This window comes from Chaetura pelagica, unplaced genomic scaffold, assembly GCF_000747805.2.
Source record: "Chaetura pelagica isolate M959 unplaced genomic scaffold, ChaPel_1.0 scaffold72, whole genome shotgun sequence".
Lineage (NCBI taxonomy): Eukaryota > Metazoa > Chordata > Aves > Apodiformes > Apodidae > Chaetura > Chaetura pelagica.
The window spans coordinates 3,156,150-3,180,819 of NW_009952560.1; the positions used below are offsets into that span (position 1 = coordinate 3,156,150).

The 24,670-nt window shown below is 48.2% G+C and overlaps 1 protein-coding gene across 1 annotated transcript in view; it reads left to right on the forward strand.

Annotated features, from left to right (window-relative positions):
* The window catches only part of TMEM211 (transmembrane protein 211), a 53,985-nt gene that overhangs the window by 4,256 nt on the left and 25,059 nt on the right, over window positions 1-24,670 (forward strand). Inside the window, exon 2 of the mRNA XM_009993195.1 lies at window positions 1,392-1,650. Coding sequence (XP_009991497.1) covers window positions 1,392-1,650 — 259 coding nt within the window. The remainder of the gene's footprint in view (window positions 1-1,391; window positions 1,651-24,670) is intronic.

Sequence of the window (24,670 nt, forward strand, 5' to 3'; positions counted from 1 at the left end):
CAGGAAACAACACAGGTAGATGTAGGGCACTGCAGACCCCTGAGGCAGCACTGCTGGGGCTGGAGGGTCAGCAGGGTTTTAGCTGCTTGGACCATCACAAATCCCATTCTTCTTTCTCCCCTCCAGCCTGCCTGTGGGTCCTGCAGCATAACTTGTATTTAGCAGATTATTTACTCACAATTTGTAACCTGTTTGGTGGGGGAGAGCAAATGGAAACGTATTGGGTTTGTTCCTATAGTTACCATTGTTGTCCAAAAGCTCAAATACAGGCAGAAAAGTAAAAAAATAAAGTAATTTTTTTCATTTCTAACCACAACATCTCAACAGGGTGAGAGGGCTGGACAAGAGAAGGTGGAGGTGGGATCTGAGTTCCTTCAGGCAGCTCCTGCATAGGTTATGAAAATAAGGTGCATTAGGAAAATGGGGACAAGACCTGTCCTACAGCTGCACTGCTCCAGGGAGCCAAGAGGCTGACTTTGCTGCAGGGTGACTCACCAAAGCCAGGACCCTTGGGTGGAATTTGCAGTGAAATTACAGGACTCAAAGTGGCTGCTGACATGCTGGGACCCAGGTGCCCTTGTGCTGCTTTGAAGGCTTCCATGAGCTGGGTGCTGGAGGAGAAGGAGGCATCCATAGTGGGTACCCTCACTGTCCCTTGTCACACCATGCTGGGCTGGCACTTGTCCTTGCTGCCTTTGCCATCCCATTGGCAGAGGTGGAAATGTCACCTGCTGTGGGGATAGAAACAGCAACAGTTGAGATGCTCATACCCAAGGATAAGCTATTTTGCCATCAATCAGTGCTCTTCCCAGTTTAGATGTTGATGCAGTTTGTGTCTTACTGCCAGAATCTTAAATAGCAAAACTGCTTCCACCACCACAGGCAGGTGATGGCACAAGGACAGGCTGCTGTGTGCTGGCCTCCCCTTCCACTGCCCCCCTGTGCTGTGCCAGCCCCTGGGGAACGTGCTGCCCACTGGGCATCCTGCAGCCTCTGACATCCCAGAGCACCATCCTGCACCAACCTGGGGTTGGATAACAGCCCCAAATGACCCAGTTTTGTTGGAAAAGAGGCTAAATCAAAGCCATGGCTGCTGCAGAGGTGCTGGAGGTGGGCTGGGAGCAGTCTGGCTGCAGTGAAGCCTCTGCAGCAGCGGTTTTGTTGGCAAAATACCTTCTAATTGCCCAGCTTGCAGGGGTGGGCACCATCACGAGATACATTTCAGCTCTCAGTGGAGACACCGACACGCGTCACAGGCACCTAATGGCACTTGCATTAGTGACACAGCCCCTTGTGCATGTCAAACATTTGCTGTCATCACCAGAGCCCGAATACTCATAACCCCTGGGAGCGGGTGAACCGTGGGCTCAAGACTTAACGGGGAATTTAAGCAACAGAAGGTGGAGGGGACAGGGTGGGAGAAGCTGCCCCCGCTTCTCACGTCAGGAGGGGAAGCTGGTGGGGAGGTGTGGTGGGGTCTCACCGGGCTGACATCCTGCCTGTCCTTCCAGACGAGCGCGGTGCTGTGCGCGGGTGGCTGCGTCCTGCTGGCCCTGAGCTCCCTGCTGGCCCTGCTCGCCCTCCTGCTGCCCAGCGGAGCCTGCGAGAGGCGCGTCTGCACCCTGGCTGGCTACATGCAGACAGCTGCAGGCAAGTAACAGGGGTTTTACTCTTTGGGATGGAAAAAATGGGGTTTTTTTCCACATGGTGCTGCTGGGCTGTTTGTAGCGTATGGGATCTCAGCAGCAAACCCTGACCAATGCTGGGAGAAAAGCCAGTGACCCTTCATTTTGCAATTGCCTCCTGTATCCGTCCTTATAAAGCCTACAGATAATTCCCACTGCCCAGACACACAGGTGTGTGGCAGAGAGCCTGGGCTGCAGGCCTTGCTCACTGCCCCTGCTTGGGCTCATGTGGTACAAGGGGCCACGGTGAGTGGCGGAGCCCCAGCTGCTGGTTAGCAGGTTCTGCAGCACCTCCTGGGCTCTAGTAGATGCCATGTGTGAAGTTTGCAGTCCCACTTGGGCCATCTTTGCAGTTAAGAAAAGGGATTTCCCTCACTGAGCTTTACACCTGAGTCAGGCTGTTGCCCACTCTGTCCCACATCTCCTCCCCAGCCCTCCTGATGCTGCACTGGCCGATATTTCCTTTGCAATTGCTTGTACTTCTGCCTTGGAGTAGTGCTAATGCAACAGGGAAGTGGCAGGAAGCTGGGAAAGGTCTGTCCCCATCCTGTGCTACCTGCAGAGGGACAAATCCCACCCATGACCAGTCTCCACTGTGAGGAGCTGCATCTCCAGGAGCTGAAGTATTTGACTAAACCTCAACTGGACACGAGCTGGGGCAAGGAGATTAAACCACCCATTTATGTCTGTGCCTGAGAATAAACTCCCTTCCTTGGAGAAATCCTTAGGGCCAGCCAGGCTTCATTATCTGTCCAACAGCATTCAAGCAGCTTTTGGGGGAAATCCTGTTAGATGCTGTCCTTGCCAGGGCTCATCCCGCGGGAGCTGATTTGGGAACAGATGGAGAGGCCTGGCTGCTCCAGCTCAGCTGGGCTGTGGCACAGGGTGGTCTCCCACGCAGGAGAGAAGTGGGATGGGAAGGGGTAACCCTGTGGGGTGGCTGCGTCCTGCTGGCCCTGAGCTCCCTGCTGGCCCTGCTCGCCCTCCTGCTGCCCAGCGGAGCCTGCGAGAGGCGCGTCTGCACCCTGGCTGGCTACATGCAGACAGCTGCAGGCAAGTAACAGGGGTTTTACTCTTTGGGATGGAAAAAATGGGGTTTTTTTCCACATGGTGCTGCTGGGCTGTTTGTAGCGTATGGGATCTCAGCAGCAAACCCTGACCAATGCTGGGAGAAAAGCCAGTGACCCTTCATTTTGCAATTGCCTCCTGTATCCGTCCTTATAAAGCCTACAGATAATTCCCACTGCCCAGACACACAGGTGTGTGGCAGAGAGCCTGGGCTGCAGGCCTTGCTCACTGCCCCTGCTTGGGCTCATGTGGTACAAGGGGCCACGGTGAGTGGCGGAGCCCCAGCTGCTGGTTAGCAGGTTCTGCAGCACCTCCTGGGCTCTAGTAGATGCCATGTGTGAAGTTTGCAGTCCCACTTGGGCCATCTTTGCAGTTAAGAAAAGGGATTTCCCTCACTGAGCTTTACACCTGAGTCAGGCTGTTGCCCACTCTGTCCCACATCTCCTCCCCAGCCCTCCTGATGCTGCACTGGCCGATATTTCCTTTGCAATTGCTTGTACTTCTGCCTTGGAGTAGTGCTAATGCAACAGGGAAGTGGCAGGAAGCTGGGAAAGGTCTGTCCCCATCCTGTGCTACCTGCAGAGGGACAAATCCCACCCATGACCAGTCTCCACTGTGAGGAGCTGCATCTCCAGGAGCTGAAGTATTTGACTAAACCTCAACTGGACACGAGCTGGGGCAAGGAGATTAAACCACCCATTTATGTCTGTGCCTGAGAATAAACTCCCTTCCTTGGAGAAATCCTTAGGGCCAGCCAGGCTTCATTATCTGTCCAACAGCATTCAAGCAGCTTTTGGGGGAAATCCTGTTAGATGCTGTCCTTGCCAGGGCTCATCCCGCGGGAGCTGATTTGGGAACAGATGGAGAGGCCTGGCTGCTCCAGCTCAGCTGGGCTGTGGCACAGGGTGGTCTCCCACGCAGGAGAGAAGTGGGATGGGAAGGGGTAACCCTGTGTTACCTTTGCTCGTGGAGGTGGCATGTCCTCACCCTTGCAGAGCCAGACACAAGAGAGCAGTTAGTGCAAAGCAAGGGGTTAGGAAAAGTCCCCAAAAAGGAAAGAGGCTGTGGCAGATAAATACAAATGAGGCACTCTGAGGGGTTTTGCTAATATTGAACAGGCTGTAAATAAGCTGTAGGCTCTAAGTGTTATTGACAAATGAAAATTTACTGGGTACGTTCAAGCAAGCTAATGGGTTGCTCTAAACCCTGGCACTGCCTTGCTAAGCATTTTGTATTGTGCTTTTTAATTTTGGTTTGCTGTGGATTAATTCCCATTCAGGGCAAGGCAGCCCTGAGTCAACAGAATTAAACAGTTTAATGTATTTGGATTTAGAAATGCTGTGTCCCTGTCCCCCTCCCCCTAATTTTTCCTCTCTGTTCCCCCCACCAGGAGGAAGCTCTTAATTAGCAATCAGCTGCAGCTCAGTAAGCAGCTGGGTGACAGCAAAACTCCTCCCTCAAAATCATATTAGCTCAGAGCAAAGCAGGGGGTTTAGGGTAGGTGAATTTATATGGAAGAGAAGGAAAGCAGAGCAAGACCAGGGGGTTTAGTAGAGCAGCTTTATCCCCACCATGGTGTCAGCTCTACCAGGGCTGACACCTATAACATCACTACAAGATGCTGGTGGAGTAGTGGGTTTCCCTGAAGCACAAGATGTCCCACAACCACCTTCCCTCTACCTGTCCTGACATCTTCCCCATGAAATAATAATGTTACTCCCATTTTCCCATCTCACTAAAACAACTTGAGGTATTTTACAGAGCACCAAAGGCACAAGTAAATAAGCTTGTTATAAAACATTGAATGAGGCAAACTAATTTCCCAATAAAGGGCCAGGTGCATGAAACACGCCATAAAGTGTATGAACAGAGGTACTAGCAGGGCCAGGATCTGTCCCCATAGGCCCTGCACCATATCAAGACATGCCCTGAGCCACACTCATGTAAATCCAGGTGCAGAGTCCACAATGAACCAAAGACACTATCCTGAGAGCAGCCCCACAGCAAGGGGCAGTCAGGCTCCAAGCCATACCTTTCACACTTTCCTGCTATTTTTTCCTCAGAGATCCAAGTTGTGTCTTTTCCAGCCCCAGAAGGAAGGAAGATAGAAGCCTCATACAGATAGAGCAAATCACTAATTGCAGACACAGACGTGCCATCAGGGTTCAGAGCTGGGCTAATTGCCACCATACGTTTAACACATGATTCCTGATGCCTAGCATCCACCCCTTAGAAAAAAAGCCAACATATCCACACAAATGACAAGAAGATGATCCCTAATGAAAGAGTAAATGAGCAGCAGAGCAACAGGGAGAGGGGGAAGGATAAAAGAACATGTGCTCAGTTCTCACACCCTACAAGCAAAGTCAAAGCTGCCCCTGAGAAGTTAAAGACAGAATTCAGTGCTAAATCAAAATTTCTGCTCAGATACCTCCTCCCAAGCCTGCACAGCAGCACCTCCAGGAGAGGCTGGGGTGGCCAAACTGGCCCCATTTATGTGTGGGTCAGTGGGGTGGGCCCAGATCCCCAGGTGCAGCCCATCACTGCCAATGGGGAGGGGCCCTGGGGCTAAACCCAGGGATGGGGAGTACAAATCAGTGCACAGCTGAAATCTTCCCACTGTTTTTTAGCAAAAGTCTCTTTGCTGGCATTTGAAAAATAGGAGTTAATTCCAGGGAGAAACATCTCCTAGAATATGAGGCTATAAGGGAAGGGTAGGGTGTGTTCTCCAGGGCTGATTGTGCCTGTACAATCTTTCTGGTGGCTTCCAGGTGCTGTCCTGAGGGGCTGGGGTTTAGAGCTGGACATTACAGTTCATGTCTGCAAAGCTCTCAGGCTGGTTTTCAAGTGATTGCTAGTGGGGAGGCTGCTGAAAGGAGGACAGGGCCATCACAGTGTCTCAGGCACCAGCTTCCCCCATGGGCACCCATTGGTGATGCTCTGGGGAGCCCCAAGGCCCCACTCTGAGCTCTCACACACTGCCCATGCTGTTCCCAGCAGTGCCACCACGCTAGGGGGAGTGTCCTGAAAGCCGGGGGTGCCAAGAGCCAAAGCAGCATCTGCAGGGTTTCCAGCATGGGCCATGTCTGCTTGGCAGCCTGGGAACATCTGCACTCCTGTGGGAAAGGGCTGTGCAGGGGAATGAGGCTATGGGTGGAAACTGAGATTTGAGCCAACGCTGAGAAAGCCCCATCAAACAGCAAATCCAGGCAGTTCTCTGCTTTTGGGGCTTGTGGGACTAAGGGAGGGATTATGGCTCTGCTGTCGGATTAAGGCGCCGGTGACCGCGCTCTGGCACCGCAGCGGGTTGCATCTGCTGCCCAGGAAATGCAAGGAGGCTTTGCAGGACCAGCAGCTCCCTCCGCACCTCTTTTTGCTACCCAAAAAGCCTCAATTAAAACCAGGACTACTGTGTTGCTGTTTGGAAGCTTTTCACCGCGCACTTTCCAGGTGGAGTGGGATCCGTTGGTAGCTGGTGCCGGGATGCACCCCCAGCCCTCCCGGCTGCTGCTCCCGCCCCTGATCCCCGAGCCGTGCGGGAGGAGCCTGCAGGACTTTGCACCTTGGAGAGGGCACAGGCACTGCCCAACGTGAGGGCAGCCTTGGGGCAGGATTTTGCTTTCACCCCACGCTGCTCTGTCTCATCCTACCACCATCAAGTCACTGCTCAAGACAGACCTTGTGCTGAGGGCAAATGATCCTGCCTTGCCTGTGCCTTTCTAAGCCTCCTGGTTTCAAAGAGCATTCCAGCATCACTTTGACAGAATCAGAACAGTCCTAAGCCTCCAGCAAGACAGGGAGAAACCCCCGTTACACAATTCCCTTACTTAGCCAAAAATTAATCCCAAATTTCACGGTGGGTCCAAAGAGCTTCTACCTGCAAAATCTGATTGCATTCTGCAGCCAAGATCCCTCCGGTAGAAGATGCATGGTGGCATTACAGAGGTGGCCTCATTTTTTGGTTAGTTAAGCAGCAAAGCAAAATGCAGGAGATCTTGTGCTTTCTGAAGCAGCCTGTGATTACTTAAGACACTGATCATTAGGAAGAATTGTTCATCTGTAGATCAGAAGGAATCTTTTTGATGCATCGTGTCTGAGGACTGAAGAGCAACCCATGTTTAAATGGGCTGTGCCATTTCCCTGGCAGTGCTGTGGGATGGGTGGGAGGTTTGTTCCAGCCTCAGGGTGCTGGCACATGCTGGGGGGCAGCACAGAGATTGCAGGTCCCTGGCCAGGAGGCTGTCCCAGTGCCTGTGTCACAGCATTACTAGATAGGCAGCATGTGGTCACATTCCTGTCTTGCCTCCCATCCCACCCTGTGTCTCAGCTCGCCTTTGGGATCAATGGTGCCCTTTTTTCCCCAGCTTGTGCAGGCTCTGAACTGTAAACAGCGCCGTCATCCTCAGCTGTATTGATTGTTCAGACTGATATTGATCAGCCTGCTGACACACAGGTAATATGTAATTAGGAACTTGGATAAAAATAGCACCAAGAGCATGTACAGCCAAGCTGCCTGGGTACTCCAACCTTTGCTAGCACCTCCGTGGTGGCAGCAGCTAGAGGGGCCGTGGCTGTCCAGTAATTGCTGACCTGTGAGTATCTTCCCTTTCCTGCTGCCATCACTACCAGTCCTAAAGAACTTGTACCAGCAGCTGTCAGGGATGCTAGAGAGCAATGTCTGAGGATGTAGCAGGAGTTTGGGGTTGGGTGGCAAACACTGCAACCAACATTAAAAATGTTCAGGAATGGATGAGGAGATGAGGGTAGGAGCTGGTCCCAGACTGTGCAGACTTTTCCATCTTTCTCAGCCTTTTCCACCTACCTGCAGCCTTGATTCAAGGTACTTGGGCATGGAAGTAAAAAACAGCAGCATAAACCCCAAACCTGGAGATGGGTCCAGCTCCTGAGTTGCAAGGGCAGCTCTTCTCTTGTCTTTCTTGAAAGAGCAACGCTTCCATTACAGCTGGGAGCAACTGCTTGATCCTCATCCCTGCTCAGGTCCTCACTGCCATTCTCACCTCCTCCCCTTCACATGTCATGTCTTGTCCTTGCAATGCCACTGGAAGCTCTGGTTCCTTCCCCTTTGCAAGGCTTTCCCCCCTTGCTTTCTTTAATTACATTAGCAAAGTTGAAAAACTGCCTTTGGCACATTATTCTTCACTCAGTGAACTCTCACTAATTCCTGACACAACTAATACAGATCTGATGGAAGGAGCCTGCTGCCAGGGGGCTGGAGAGGGGGCTGTGACACAGCACAGCCCGGGAGGGGCTTCGCTCCAGTGCCACTGCTGCTTATGCCCGACTGTGCTCTCATTTTTTTCACTCTCATTGATGCAAGTCTTCTGATTTGCTGCATTCTTTGCCCATTTTCTCCAGAATTCAGCTAGATAAAAGCCATCCCCATCCTGGTGTGTCCTGGGGCAGCAACGGCTCCTAACCTTGTGGAGGTGATGGGCACCACTGCCAAAGCCCAGATGATGTTATTCTGCAAATCTCTGCATGTTTAACAGTCTGATGAACTTCTCTGCTAAAAAATATTTACTTTTTTTCCTTCTACCTTCTAACTGGGAGGTGTCATCTGGCAGGAGGCTGCAAGGGAACAAAATTAACTTGCCAGATCCACAGATCGACGGGCATGAAAGTGGAACCACAAACATCAACTCAACTTCATCCTTTCACCAGAGGAAATTCTTCCTTCTGCTGAAACTGTAATTTCCCTGTGCTCACTTCAATGCATACACACGAGTGACAGATCATCTGGGTTCAAGAGCCATTTCATAGTTTTACTTTCAAAACCTAAAATCTTCAGCAGAGAGCCAGACCATTAAATGTAGTAGTAAAAGAGAGAGGGGCTGGCAGCTTTCCTAGCAGCCAGGCTCCCTGCCACAGGTTAAGTGTAGATCAGCTTTCCCCAGGGCTTAAGCTCATTTCATACAAGGTGCAGCGCTGGTGAAGGAGAAGGGGCAGGATCCTGGCTGCACTATACTGCAGCTGAGCCCCACTTCACCCATGGTGAGAGAAGCCAGGGATTCATTTCCACCTGACAATTTGGACAGTTTTCTTTCTTCTGCTTAGTTCTCAAACTATGGTTTGGTTTTCTCCAGGTATGATTTTCCCATTTGGCACAAACCTGCTGACTTGGTGGCTTTGCCCTCCCTTGGGGCCATGGCAGCAGCAGCAGCATGTCCAGGCTAATGCCAGGAGCAGTGTGTTTCTCAGTAGCCTCATTTAGAGAACAAACCAGCCATGTCCTTTCATTGGTTTCTTGGAGAAGGGCAATACATTTCCAGTGGCATCAGTGACAGAAGCAATATCCTTTCATTGCTATCACAGGAAAAAAACAGTTTTATGCTGCAAGAAAGAGCTAGTTTGAGTGTACTAAACATATTTTCTATTCTCTTAAACCTGGGGAAATCCTTGGCATGTTAATATGTGGCTGAATTGCTTCTCTTTCAACAAGGAATTTGAGTTCAGAGCAGTTACTGCACTTGGATGCACTAGAAGTCCATAAAAAAGTGTATTTTTTAAATAATAACAGTACTTTGTAATAAATGGGAACAACAAATAACAAGGGTGGCTGGGACTCCAAAGCTGCTGTCCCTGAGGAAACACCAGCCAGCTCCAAGGATCCCAGCACCATTCCAGAGCCTTGTGTTTCAGATGGGAAAACCTATGCACCAGTTTTAGAAGGAATTTACTTCCCTTTGGCTGTGACTCTGTTCAGTTTGCAGGCAGCTGTTCCTTATTCTACAACACAGGACATTTGCCCTTATTCCACCATTTTCAAGGTACCAGCACAAGGCTCAGGGGGGTTACCAGAGGGGTCTTTCAAATCCTACCTTTCCAAGCAGACTCTCCATATGAGTTTTTGGAGTGAGATAGTTTTGATTAGGATTCACCTTTCATGGACCTTAACCACACTTGTTGGCTGTTCCAGGATAGAACTACTGCACGAGTCCTTCTTTCCTTGCAAAGTCAGGCTTTTTGAAGCACAGCCAGGACATGAAAAACCAGATCCTGCAAAGCTTTGGAGCATCTATCATTTAATAACTCTCATTAGTGGCATGCCCACAATATTGGGAAGAAAAATGTCTCCTTATCTCCTTGCTATATGATTATGTTCTTCAGCTGATGTTTATCTTCATAATCAGTTTGACTTTTCCTTTTACTCCTGGCTGGGCTCTGGATTTGCTGTTGATGGGAGGATGGAGACAGACCCTTGCAGAAACATCCAGAACCACCTGAATATCCTCCCTTGCTGTGGGAATGGAGCTCCTAGCTGAATTTCATGCCTCCCAAAGCAATTGTGTAGAGGTCTCATCATCTTTATTGACTCATCCATCTGGACTGAGTGTATAATGTAATGCAGAGAAAAAACCCAAAACCTTCCCATCCTCTCTGACACTTAACAGGGAGCTTGGAACTGTCAGGGGCAGTTTGATCTGCTCAGAAGAAGGATACCTGCACTTTAGGGAGCTTTGGTCATCCCCAGTGTCCAGCCCTCCCTTTCTGACAATGTTGGAAGCTTCTAACCTGTTATGATGTGTTTCCAGCAGCCTAGAAAACAGTGTCTGGCCTTGGTGTCAGACATCAATATTTGCTGGGCTGGTTGGATCCTGACTGTAATTTAACAGGCATCTGAATGTGGGGACAAGGACCGGTCAAGACAGAGCAGAGCACAGTGATGAGAGCAGCACCTACATCCATCTGCCAGCAGCAACATGCTGTCCAGAAACCTAAAGGCTGATATCAGTTGAGGGTGAAGAAGTGAGCCCCCAAATGCCTCAAAATATGTTTTCCTGAGATTAGATGAAGCTCATGCTATCTGTAGATCCACCTGGGAAGTCATTATGGGGCCTTGCTGTTGCCATACAGCAGAGATGTGATGGTCTGCCCTTGGTAAGCAAGGTGATAAATCTGGGCTGCAGCTGCTCACTTGAGGTATTTCAGTCCTGCTTTTCTTGCTCTAGGTGAGCATTTGGCTTCAGTATCCTGAGTAGCTGGTGCTGAGTGAGCTGGGGAGCCAGCCCTGAGAGTAGGCATGTGAGTGGTGGCTCTGGGCCATGTCCTGCTTCATTTTTGCACAGTCTGATAACACAGGTCATCTGGCAGAGGTCTCCATCCTCGTGTGGGCATGTAGCACAGCTCCCTAGTGAGTGCTGGTTTGGAAATGTTTTGCTCTGCCTTCCTGTCTGACTCTGTGCTGAGCTGTTTCTCTGCTGGTAAGGAACAGATCTGCTAGGAGGAGAAATTTACCCCACACTGAGTGTAAACACAGATGGAAACATGGTGAAGCCCTTTTCAAAGTCAAGGGAATAAATCTGTTTCAAAGGCTGAACATCTGGGGCATTGAAAGAGCAGGTGAAGAGCTAACCCAGGAAAGGACAGTGGTGCCAAGGGATGGCTGATTGGGCAGAGACCACACACTGTAGGACAGTGGAACTGTCTGAAGTGGGGAAATTACCCCAAAGAGCAATGGAAGGCTCCAGAGAAGTTATCTTTTTGGATCGTTTTTAAAGACACCTTAATTTTTTTGAGTCCTGTGAGTTGCATCCCAGGGTCTTTAGTCAGAGCATGTTGGTTGGCTTTTCCCCTGAGCTAATCTCATCTGACCTTTCTAAGGCAGCACGCGAGGGATGCAGCCCCATGTCTCCTCCAGCTGCTGGGATAAGCAGGATTTTGCTCCCTGGTTAGGCAGCAGTCACTGTAATGCAGAAGCTGCTCTGAGCATTGCCCTGGAAGGGCAGATCTGGCATGTTAATGCCACTGGGAATCAGCTTCATGCTGATGGTTTGGTCAGTTCTTCTGGTCCAAGCCAACACATTCAGCCTGCTCTGGCAGGGAGGTTGGACTAGATGATCTTTTAAGGTCCCTTCCAACCCCTGGGATTCTATGATTCTATGATTTTCTATGCTCCACAAGAAGGGCAATTCTGGACAGAGGCCCTGATCTTGCAGGGCTTTGTTCACTTGCCTAACCAAAAAGCTAAAAACATGGATAAGTCTTGGATAGCTGAGGAAATATTAAATTGTGATCTCCTCCCAGCCATAACCTTGGCAAAAGCACAGCTCTGGCTGCTAAAGCCCATAAAATGAACAGCCCCTGTTGCTCCTGATAGGGGTATAAAAATATAATTACTTGAAGAGTGACTTATGATGCATTGAAACAAGGATCTTCTCCTTTTTGATTGAATTACACAGCAGTATTCCTAGAAGACTGGAAGCAGATGGCGATTTCTGGCCAGGCATTTAACAGCCTGAGTTACTGCATGGAGGGGATGGAGCCCAGCAAGGCTGCAGATGTCCTTCCTGCCTTTCTGCTTGCCATCATGGTGTATTCCCTGGGAAAGGAGAGGCTGGAGCATGGGGCAGGATGGTTTGCAGCAAAGAATGGAGATGTGGAGCATGTTCAGTAGCAGAGGGCTTGTTTTCCAGCAGCAGAATGCAGCTCAGGTTGCAGCAAAGGGCAAAAATCTTATTTCTGCAAACCCAGTGCTGCTTTGTTGCCAGGTAGACACAATGTGACAGCAACCCTGGTGTGTGTTGTGTTTGGACTAGATGATCTTTTAAGGTCCCTTCCAACCCCTGGGATTCTATGATTCTATGATTTTCTATGCTCCACAAGAAGGGCAATTCTGGACAGAGGCCCTGATCTTGCAGGGCTTTGTTCACTTGCCTAACCAAAAAGCTAAAAACATGGATAAGTCTTGGATAGCTGAGGAAATATTAAATTGTGATCTCCTCCCAGCCATAACCTTGGCAAAAGCACAGCTCTGGCTGCTAAAGCCCATAAAATGAACAGCCCCTGTTGCTCCTGATAGGGGTATAAAAATATAATTACTTGAAGAGTGACTTATGATGCATTGAAACAAGGATCTTCTCCTTTTTGATTGAATTACACAGCAGTATTCCTAGAAGACTGGAAGCAGATGGCGATTTCTGGCCAGGCATTTAACAGCCTGAGTTACTGCATGGAGGGGATGGAGCCCAGCAAGGCTGCAGATGTCCTTCCTGCCTTTCTGCTTGCCATCATGGTGTATTCCCTGGGAAAGGAGAGGCTGGAGCATGGGGCAGGATGGTTTGCAGCAAAGAATGGAGATGTGGAGCATGTTCAGTAGCAGAGGGCTTGTTTTCCAGCAGCAGAATGCAGCTCAGGTTGCAGCAAAGGGCAAAAATCTTATTTCTGCAAACCCAGTGCTGCTTTGTTGCCAGGTAGATACAATGTGACAGCAACCCTGGTGTGTGTTGTGTCAGGACCCTGTGGACCTGGGAAGTGGCACCTGCCCTCCTGTCATGCTGGAGAGTTCCCCATCCCTCTGCTCCCAGAGGAGGACCAAGGCAGACCGAGTCCCCTGGGCCGTGACGAACACCAACATATAATTTCTGCCTCACTGCTCCTCCTGCCTCCACATATCTTGAGCATGCCAATAAAACCAGACTATTAGCAGCATGTTCTGCTACCAGCTGTGGAGCTGGGTGCTGTGCACTAGGCAGCCATGCAGTCTGCATTTTATGAACTGAACTGCTCATACCACTGCTGAGGTTGCAATGATCACCACATCCTCTCACAGCCAGCTGATACTATGGCTTTTATAATCCACCCTAAATCAAAGGCCCTTTATTTTTAAAGATAAATTAACAATTCTCTCACTTTTTTTTTTAATGGCATAAATCAACCAGCTGATTACTTCGTGAGACACAAATCTTGCTGCTGAGTTGTGCCTACTGCATTGTCTTTTTGATTATTTTTCTCAAATAAGCAAATGTTCTTTTGGAGCTCTGAAGTCCTTACAAGGGAGACTTATTTTCTGCTACTGTGATCTCTTTGTTGAAGGTGGGTGATGTATGAAAAGGAATTGCAAATAGCTGTTTGCAGCAAGCAAAGTCACGGAACAGCCCACTTTAATTTCTGCTATCTGTCGGAGACTGTTGTTGGTGATGGTCAAAATTAATTAAGCAGGAAGGAGGAGAGCAGGGAGGCAGCATGCATCCAGTTCTGACATTGAAATATTAATGGTGAGCTAATCAAGAAAGAGTATCTATGAATATCTAATCAGCTTAGAGTTTGCATTTTTACTGATGCGGTGAACTTCTGGGCAACAGCCCTTTCCAGGAGGTTTTGGGAGCAGAGCTGGGCTGCCTGCTGCCTGATTGCTCTATCTGGGAATAAACAAAGAGCTCATGCTTGTGTCAGGGCTGAGGCACGTTTGCCTTCTGCCCCTCACAGCCCTGCTGCCCCTGGATGTTCCTGTATCCGTCCCGCTGTCACCTACAGCAGCTGGGTCAGAGGGTCCTGACCATGGCACCCCCAGTGCTGTGTTCCTTCCTCCCCTATGCTAGAGGGCACTTCGAGGGCTCAGCTCCTCCAGATGGAGCTGCAGCATCTGTCCACATCCTGACCCTGGGAAAAAGCAGAGCCTTGAATGCAGAACCTCACCGCTTGCTCCATGCCTGGTGCAGGACACTGTGGGAGGCAGCAGCCTGTCTCTTCCCATCTCTCCTGCGGGGGTGTGACTGTTTTTTCCAAGTCAAGTTTCCAAGCTGTTTGGGAGGAAACAGAAGGTGATAGTTGTTCAACAGGGCCAGGGTGCACTGCAGAACCCCCCATGCCCCCAGCACCTGTTCTGGGCATACCGGCCACGTGGGGGCTCAGCCACATTCACTGACCCCACACGTAAGCAGGGAAAAATAGGAGGAAACAATCCCAGAGCAAAGCTGGGCTGGTTCTAATCACAGTCACAAAAGTAAATGTCACTTTTGGGTGCCAGAAGGAGTCAAGCAGCATTTCTCCCTTTGACATCACTGTAATGAGGGCTTTGGAGATTTGTATTTGCTATGTTTCTGCAAACAGTTCCCTCCTCTAACCTCTCAGAAATTGGATTTAGCAGGGCTGAGGAGTGTGCAGCAGATAGCAGCAGGGCTGATAAGCAGAAACCTGTTTACACACTCATATCTAATGCTACAGTTGGACAAGGGACTGCCTGGATTTTATTTATTATTTTTTTTTAACTCAATCAAATGTAATCCTTGTGGCTGGATGTCTTATTGCTGCTTAGCAGGGAGAAATCTGAACTGGGCAGTTTTAATGGGTAACAAATGTGAAAATAACTTCAAGTGAAGCTAGAGGCTAAGGGTAATAAAGTATATCTTAAATGATAATAAGGAAGAATTGAGTGGCAGCCAGTAAGGAGCAGTGTACCTGCACTTTCCTGTGCGAGGTGGTGTTTCACATTTCACATATTGCCAAGTAACTGGACACAGCCCCAAATGCAGAAAGAAGTCCTGGCACATGGCTGTCACAGCAACAGGGACTTTCTGGGAAAGGAAAACAGAAAGCAGATGGTATCAGTTAACAATAGCAGGAAGGTACCAGGGATATCCAGGGAGATGGTGGAGCCCAGTGGCTGCATTCATCCCCCATGGTCTAGGGCAGTGAGAAGCCCCCTTGCTGCAGGTGTGTGGGCACCACCCTGGCCAGTTCCAGGGGCTGATGGTGGAGTGAGCAGCCAGGATTCCTCCAAGAGGAACACTGAAACGTGCTTCTCTCTGTTGCTCCAATATAACCCAAATCTGTCAGCCTTTAGGGCTTGCTGTGAAGGTCATCTGTGAGCAAGGCTAATTATTTCAAGCAAAGCAGCAGGCTAATGCCACTAACCTGCTCCCAGGAACTGAGCTCTGCCCTGTGCCCTGGCTGCGTAGCTGCACACAAGCTGCAGGGAATTAGGGATGTGCGAGGGTGTATGTTAAGCCCACAGATATAAACAAATCCTACTGGCATGTACCTTGAGCATGGAGAAGGAAGCACACATTTTTCATAGCTGATTCATTCAGTTGTCTTGAAAATGCTGCCCAAGCCAGAAGACAGTACCTCATCTTTCCACCGTTTGTCTTTAATCTACTCTTGGCATTTATTGAAATAAGGGACATGAAAGGCAAAGATTTCAAAACATCACATGAAAAAAAACACTAAGGTCAGTCCAAGGGAGGATATGGTAGCAAACATGAGATGAAAAAGTCTAGTTCCTACAAGGAAGGTCTGTGCGAAGCGAGAGGTCATGCTGATCTGTGGTCCAAGGGCACTTCATTTGCACCTCTGACAGTAGCTGCAAGTGGTGGGCTTTGTATGTTGTGATATTTTCAGCAGCTCAAGCAAGGCTGTCCTTAACATGAACAGGTTTCAAAGTAAAAGATGCCTTGGTAGCATGACTTTTCAGAAGCCTCTCCATGTGGGTGAAGAGATTCCCATGGCTCTGACCACTCATGGCCCCACTTGCTTTGCCCAGGGCAGCAGGCAGAGCTGAGCCTCCCTCTGCAGTCACTCCCCAGCAGTGAGTGTTGCTGCTTCTCACACCCCTAAATGAGCCAAAGCACTTGACAAAACAAATGAGCTGCTGGAAGTGAATCCAGTCAAGGGGCCAATCCTGCCTTGAGCATCCCAAATGCCAAAACTGAAGAAAGAGAAATGTAAAAGACCCTCAGAAAACTTCTGAATTGGTTTCATTTTACATGGGCAGAGGTAACAAGCTGACACAGTTTAATTTACAGCTCAGTTGTATGCTGATTGCAAAGTACACATTTCCAGCCAGCAATCATTAGTAAATCACTCTCTCTCCCATTCTCTCAGCATATAAAAGAAATTTCTCCCTTTCTGACATTTAAAAAAATTCTAATACATTATACACTCCATGACTTTATAGCATTTTTAATATTTAAAAGGAGGCTAGAATCTATAACCTCAACCTTTAGCAAATGTACAGTAACGCAATAACAAATTTGCCTTGAACAGCTGCTATCTTGGTACCAACTGGCACAGAGAGAAGGGAAGTAATTGGCTTGTTTTCAGATAATTACCATAATTGTAGTGACACCATTTGGATCACATCTAACTGCATTACTGCTGCAAGTTGGATAATTGAATAATTGGCAGAATTTAGACTGACAGTAAAGGTAAAGTCAGCGGATGGTGAGGAAATCAGCAGGCATCTCCCTGCCTTGGTGCAGGCTTTGCTGCTTGTGCTCTGAAGTTTAGCAAAATCTTTACATTTTTCTGCTCTTCTTAAGCCCAGTGGCTGGTTCACCTCTCTGCCCCTTTTCTGATGCTTGACCTGATGAGACCACGTTTTGCACCTTATGAACCTTTTAAGATAAATCCCTTTGGTTCAGTCCTACCCAAATTACTCCTCTCTTTGTGCACTGGGTATTTTTAGCTGTCCTAGTTCTGCTGGGGGCTTGTCAGAGTTCTGCACTGAAGGTGGATTAAACCACAGTCAGGTGCCTACAGGCAGCAGCCAAATGCCTTTCCCAGAGATTGAACCCACATCCTCCAGAGCAGGGTTTGTTCCCTTGGCTGCTAAGCTGCAGGGGTGGTGGGGATCAGAGAGTGTCAGGCTCGGCATGACACACTGGAGGGAGCTTATCTTTTTTGTGTCTTCTTGTACTTGCTTGTGGCCAGCGTGAAGGGGACTCAGCATCTCCTGTGTCTCCAGTCCTGACAGCTGCCCGGCCAGAGTCCCAGGAGCAGGGGGCTGCAAGGTAAGGCTAGGAGATGGCTGAGCCTACCAGGGAAAGACAAGAAGGTTTTCTCAGATCATTGGGCATTTTTGCCAGGGAGTTGCAAAAGAGAGCAGAGCTCTGAGCTGGTGCCTTGCAGGGTTGGTAGGAGTACTGAGAGCTTTCCTGCCATGCCTATCCGTGGTCTTGCCCTGCCTCCTTTTCTGCTTTGCTGTGCAGAGGTGAAGACACCTGACAGCAATATTGACAGTGCCCAAAGAGAGGGGTCTGCTGGAGCTTGTCCAGTCCTCAAATGAGACACAGTTCAGACTGAACCAGGCCCTCCGTCCCATGTGTATTTTCAGTGGGTTCCTATGGGTGAGGTGACTGCTGATGCACTAGCTGTAGGTCTGTGATGCAGCCCTCCCCTGGGGGGCTGGGGGTGCTCCACCCATCACATGCTGGGGAGGACTTTGGCACAGAGCAGGCAAAGGACTCATCTCTCTAACAACCCATCTGCCAGGATGAGGTTGACAGCTCCATCCCAGCCTCTGGCACTGGGGCACACAGGCAGCCTGGGTGTGGGAGAGATGGGAAGGCAGGTCAATAAAAAGCAAATCCCCTTTTGGTCACCTCAGGCTCTGCAGGGGTTGTCTCTGGTCTAGTGGTGGGAAGGAGTGAGGGTGTGTGCTGGCGCAGGGTTGCAATGCTGGGGCTACCTGCCTGGGGGCAGCTGGCTGATCCCCACACACCCCATCTCCTGTCCCTCATACAGGAACTGCAGGGGAGCCCTTCCCTTGCAGCATTCCCTCCCCCACTGTGATTTATTGCTGCCAGGAGGCTGTGCATGTGGAGGTGGCATAAATCTCACCCAAAAGAGAGAGAAGGAGGAAATTTGCATTCACTCCCTCACTGGCATATTGAATGCAGCTTTCCTGTTCCCTGCTGAAACCCTGAGCAGGTCCTAGGCAGAAGGCTGAGGCACGTCCCTCAGCATGAAACAGGGCCAGCACCAAGGGCTTCCATCCCTGCTGGAGGAGGCTCCCACAGCCAGCAAGAATTCCCCTACTCAGCCCAATTATCCCCAGATTAATTTAAATCCACTCCTATTTATATTCCATGGTGTCACCCTGCACAATTCTGTAGTGTTTACAGGCTTCAAGCATTCACTGTGCTCCCCTCAACTGATCTGCCAACAACCACAAACCCTTTAAATAGCTTTTTCTCATTCAGACCTTCCAGTTCTCCTAATCATTTCTGCTATGTCTTAGCCACCTCCCACCAAGTTGCTTCCATCCTCCTCCTGTGCAGGGTCTCCAAAGCACCCCCTGAGCTGACAGTTAGTGTGCTGGAGTTAAATCCTGCAAGCTGCTACTGGAGACTACAGAAAGCAATTAGGGAGATTATAGACAGACCACAGTCATGCTGCTGCAGTGGGTCTGGATGTCCTGTCACAAGCAGCCAGCCTGGACTAAGAGGCTTTCAAGTAACAGAGCATGAGCAAAGAGAAAAGACTGGCAATTGGTTTATCTGAGATTACATTTTAAAGTGTTTTCATATGCTGACAGTAAACTGGATACAAGGCAAATGAAGAAATGCACAAGGAGAAAGCAAGGTGGATACAACACATTAATCAGAGGCAAAACTTGGAGACAGTCTGCAAACCTCTGCTTCTGCATGTGCTGATGGCTCTAAATAGCATATTGAAGCAATGGAGGAAGTAAAGAATTAATTACAGTTCTGAGACCCAATCCCACTTCCAGCCACAGGCAGCATTTATTAAGATCTCACTGAGGCGGGAAAGATTGAACAAGGGACTCAGGGGACTACAAAGGGGAAAAGAATTAATCAGTTTGTCTCAGGAGATGGGAGAAGTCAGATTAAATAAAAACTGGAAGTGAAATGAGTAGGGGAACAACATGGTTGGAAAACTTGACCTGTTGGAAGGAAAAACTCTGGAGCCACAGCTGGGAGCTGTCCCAGGAGCTCTAGTCCCCCACCACAGAAGCTGGGGAGCTTTGGGGAGGAAGGCTGAAACTTTGCCTTGACTTCTTGAGAAGATTTAGAAATGTCACACTTAGGCCTCTTTCTTTCTTTGCCTGGCAGGAGGCCACACAAGGTGCCCCCAGCTCTCTACCTCTGATCCCTGCACCAGTGCATCACAAAAATGCCCAGGTCCCCCATGTCTCAGCATCACCAGGACCTGAGAGCTGCTCCCCAGCCAAAATTTCCTGGTTGCTAAAGGGGGACAGGAAGGGAAGCTGAACCCAGATGAACAAATAGATGTCCAAATCCCGCAAGTCCCACAACCCACACCCTAAAAGGAAAATCTTTGTCCCTGCCTGTTGTCAGCCCAGTGTTTTCCATCACAATAACATTCAATTATTTATCTTCTAAAGTGTACAGCATTTTCTAGCCCCTTTTGTGTCGTTGCTTTTCTGCCAGTCCCTCTGGAAAAGGTCACTAGGCTTCCACATTCCTGAAAAAAATCCTGCTGTGTAATGAGCTGTGACAAACACTGCCAGTGGTGACCAGCACTGGGGTCAAAGAGTGTGAGTGGGCGCTGAGCACCAACGTCATGGGGACGCAGCCTGTGAATGGGTGTCCAAGCTCTTTCCTCTCCACACAGCTCAGTGGCTGAAACTTCATGGAAGCCAGATTAAAGACTTCTGTCTTATTCTTCCCACTTAAAAATCCCAAGCCTGCTGTACAGCCAAAAATAAAAAATTCTCATGTCATCTATGTAAACTTGTGAGCAGAGGAACAAGCTTTCTCCTCCTTAGTAAGTTTTCAGCTTCAGGAAACAGGAAAGCATTCCTGTTTTCCTAGCATATCCAGAAACAGGCTCTTTTGAGAAAGCTCTTAGGGAAACACAGAGTGTGTATCCCAAAAAAATGTTCCTTCAAACCCAACAGCACTGATTCAGGAGAGACATCAAAGCCCTCCTTGCTGTTGGCTGCAACTTTCCAGTAAAACTTGTATTTAGAAAGTTCCTGACTTTATCATACCAGTCTCTTCAGCAGAAGTACAGCTCTGTGCCTATCTTTTTTTAACAGGCTTCCAGGTTGCTGGAAATTACTGGTTTTAGTAAAGCACAGAAAACAGCAAAGCAGGTTGCAAAGAAAAGATGCCATATTAACAGCTGTTTTGGGAAATAGCCCTTAGGATATCAGAAAACTTCATAGCAGATTTTTTTTTTTTTGGTAAAAGAAAAAAAAGATATGTTCTGCTGATTCTGTAGTGGTATTTCCTTGAAAAACCACTAAATACCATTTGGTATGTTAGCTGGAGTTTAATATGTACAAATGAGGGTAGGGAGGGACATGCACTACATTATAGCTAATGGTTTTTGAAACCTGGCACTCCAAATGCACCTAGTGCATCTCTCTGCCCCCCCAGTTCCCTGATGCCCAGCAGTGGTACAGCAGGGATCACTGGTCACTCTGACTCCGTGTGGTGTCAGCCTCTTCCCCTCAAGGCAGCACTGGCCTCAGATTTAAGGTGAGGGAACTGCCAAGCCACAGCTGCAGGCAAGACTTAAAAGAAAAATAGAAAATGGTTTTCCAACACATGCATTGTTTTTCAAACAGAAACCAGCCAAAGAACTGAAGCTAGCACAGAAGGATATTCTTCAGTAAACTAAGGAGAGGGATGTTTGCCTGGGGGCATAGATAAGACAGGAAATTATTTCTACTTCCTTTACTGCTGGATTGGAGGTAAAACCTGAAAGTTGAGGTGGGAGAGCCTCCCTGGACCACCTCTGCCTCACAGGGTCCCATGAGGCCCAGTTTCAATCTTTGGGCTGTACAGACCCAATTGCATCCATCTGCTTTTTCTGCACTTGGTGCTGCCCAGTGACACCTCACACACACACACCAAAATAAGACAAAACCTTCCTGTCACTTCCCAGTCAGGCTGTAAAGACTCGATGCATCTCACTTCAATGCCCCCAGGGTTTATTGATGGATCCAAAAATTAGATCAGCAGACCTAGGCAGGCTCAGAAGTCTAGCTAGGCTTGTTATTTTAATGAAATGCTAATTGCTGCTTCTGCAGTCTAAAAAAGTGCCTTTGGTCCTGCAGCTTCAGTTAAGCAGTGTTAATTGCCAAAGCTAATTATGTTGCTGTTGCTCCTAGATACTGATTCAGGTTAGGTCTATAAACAACAAAAACCAGTAGCCAAAGTGCTGTAGCTTAGCTGGGATGGGGCCTGGGCAAGGCTGCAGCTCAATGGGCACCAGCTGAAGGCATGGCCCTGCTCTCTGTGCACAGGGCAGGTGCTGTGCAGGGAACAGGGCTACATCCCAAGCTGATGCCACCCCCTCTGCACAGGGCAGGACCAGGGAGATGACAAGTTCTAGGCAAGAGACCTTGTAGATAATCTTCTTAATTTAATTTTTTCAGTTTTGAGAGAAAGTACCAACAAAAAGCTTGCCTTTCCTCAGTTCCATGGGTGCAGGTTTTATTCATCTCTTTAAACAGCTATCCTAAAGAGGCCTGAAATTCCTTCTATGTTGTAGTTTGTGGAAAGCAAGAAGAAAACAGAAGATTTGACAGTCCCCTTCCCCAAGGAAGAAAACTCTCCAAATTTTTTTTTGTTGCACATCCCACGTCTATTTCACCAATGAAATTCCCAGCTGAAAAGGTGCACTGCACCAATTAAACCACTAGAACTTTCTAAGATCTTTCTGAAAAACAACCTTAGTGCTAGGATAAAATATTAGCTGCTCAGAGCAGCCCCAACAGCCTCATATAATTGCTCCGAAGGGGTTATGCTTTGCCAAGGCCCCTTGGAAACTGCTGCTTTGGGACTGGAGGCAGGAGCAGCCCAGTGTTGGCAGCTGTGCTGCAACTGCAAAAACCAGCATCAATCTTCACCAGGACACCCAGGGCTCAGAGCTGATGGCCAAACAGGAGCAGCCTGGGAGAGCCACAGGGAAGGAAATTTCTCTTGCACCTGGCCATGCTGCCTTAGTGCTCTCCTCCTCCATGCTGGAGAGGAGCAAAACAAAGAGGGCAATGCTATAGGGTATTATTCTGGAGAGGACTTTCCAGGATCCTGCTTAGGGAACATGTGGTAAAATAGATTTTATTTCAGATCCAATTAACAGCCAAGTTACAGGACTCAAGTGAAATAAAAGGCAGTGAATCTCTGAGACTCTATTTCCATGATTTATTAGAACAGGGCTGTCTGCAGGAGCGGGCGGCAGTCATGATGTTTAATTTATGAGGACATGAGGGGGAAAGGGCTCCACTACCAAGCTGTTGGGGGGTTCCTACCCCAGCAGTTCAAAAATTCACCTCCTACAACAAAGGCACTAACAGCTCCACTTGCACCAGTGCTACTGGCTGTTCAGGGGACTAACTGGCATGTCAGCTACAGCTCACGGGCCGGGCAGAGCGGCGGGTGGAAAAGCACCGTTCATTCCCTCCCACTGGTTTCAAGGTTTACACAGAGGGAAGAGACAAAGCTTAGAGATCCAGAGGGAAGAGAGAGATAAAGTCTCAGCCTTGCAGCTAAACTACCAGCAAAAGGCAATGCATGTAGTGGCAATTCTTGCAGCAAGCATGAAGAAGGTGAAACATAAGTCCTCTCATCTCTGTTTCTGAAACTTCCCATTTTAAGCATCTTCCAGGCCAGAAAAGGATATTCGAGCTGACAGCCTTGGAAGAGCTCCATCATTTGATGTTTGGTGTGTTTGTAGAGGAAGCACAGAAGGATTTTCAGTGACAGATGAAATCTGCAGTCCTTCTAACACACCAGTTAAAGTGATTTTGCCTCTTAGAAGCCAAACTATAAGGTTTCTATCAGAGATGTTTTGATACCAGGAAACTAAGTATTGTGAGAAAAGGAGTATCCATGGTTTTCTCACATTGCAATCAGCATTTGTACAAAACAACTGCTTTCCCTGTCTTGCACAGCAATGCACAGTAGTGAGACCAGCTGCTGTTCCATTTTTTTTTCTTAATTTTTTTTTCAGGAGCAGCTGATGTACAGTGAAAATGCAACCACAAATAACGTGGCTGTCTATAACTGGCTGTTCTTGAGAAAAGTGGTTTTGGTTTCTTTAAACACTTCAGTGGTGTTTGGAATATCTGTAAGGAAGAGAGGCTCTAATGGCCTGTTGTAGCACTATCACAAAATAGGGTGTTTCAGAGGAAAGGAGCCTAATTAAGTTTATTATTTACTGCTAGAGCAGCCTTAGATTTGGCACATTCCCTTCTAGCAAGACTGTGTTCAGTTCCAGCATATGTTGTTTGGATCCATAATTTGAACTTAAAAGCTAAAAGTAATTTTTTCTAATGGGTAGATGTGAGCTTTCTTCCAAATCTCTACAGGAGGTGGAAGGCCCTCCTGTGGGGGTTGCCTTTTGCTGTTAAGTGTTTCTCTAATGGGCTCAGTAAGAAGCAGAAAGATCAGAAATCAGCCTTAACCGTTGCAATTTAAAGCTTCTGTTCCCAACGAACTTCTCAGCTTCTCTGTCCACCTTATTCACTCAGTCTGATCTCTCATAAGAAAACCAGAAACCTCTCTTGCTTATTTCCAAAAGCTGACTTAAACAATAGATTTTACTGCCCATAAATACAGTTAAGATATCATTTGCAGAGTAAGATCCATCCATTAAAAATCAGGTTGCTACATCTAGTTTCCTACTATCAAATAGAGAGCCAGGGATGCCAATAGGTTGCTTGTAAGGTGAATTTCAGGTAAGACCAAGTTTTAACAGTCATTTGTACTTTCTTCTACCTAAGATGCAGCCACACAAGTATCTCCAAGCTTTGGTATTCCTGAGTGACTAACACAGCTCTCAGACACACCTGAAACACCACTCATTAAGGCAACTGAGCCGTAGGGGTGTTCTAGGCAATTGCTCTCACTGTCAAAGATGTGATCACTCATCTCCCAATTTAGGGAGCATGAGAGAAATAGCAGAAAACATGGTTTTGAATGAAGGGCAAGAAAAATGTTAGATAAATGCATCAGTAGTTAAGTCTCTGCAACAGAAAACTGCTGCGATGTTTTTTCCATCAGTATTTCACCTAGTGCCTGGGTTTAAGACAAGAAATGTGCATGCTTATTTTAATCAGGGACTTGTCTTCCCCCATAGTGCTTTGGCACAGTCCATGCTCACAGCTCCACTGCACTGAAGTAGCACATGCTTATTTTTTGCTTTATAAGAAGACAACAACACCCAGTGCTGCCCCCAGAATAGAGCAGAGATGGGTTTTGTCTGTTTCTGTGGGAGTGGCAATGCTTGAGTTTCACTAGAAATCAGATAATTCAGCCTCTCAGGAACATGGGGTCATACTAAGAATTAAAACCAGGCCTACTGAGCCACAGACAATGCTAACCCAACCACCCCTTCTTATTAGAAAGGGTCATTTTTCTCCTTTCCCTCATCTAGATTTGCAATGGAAAGGGAGATGA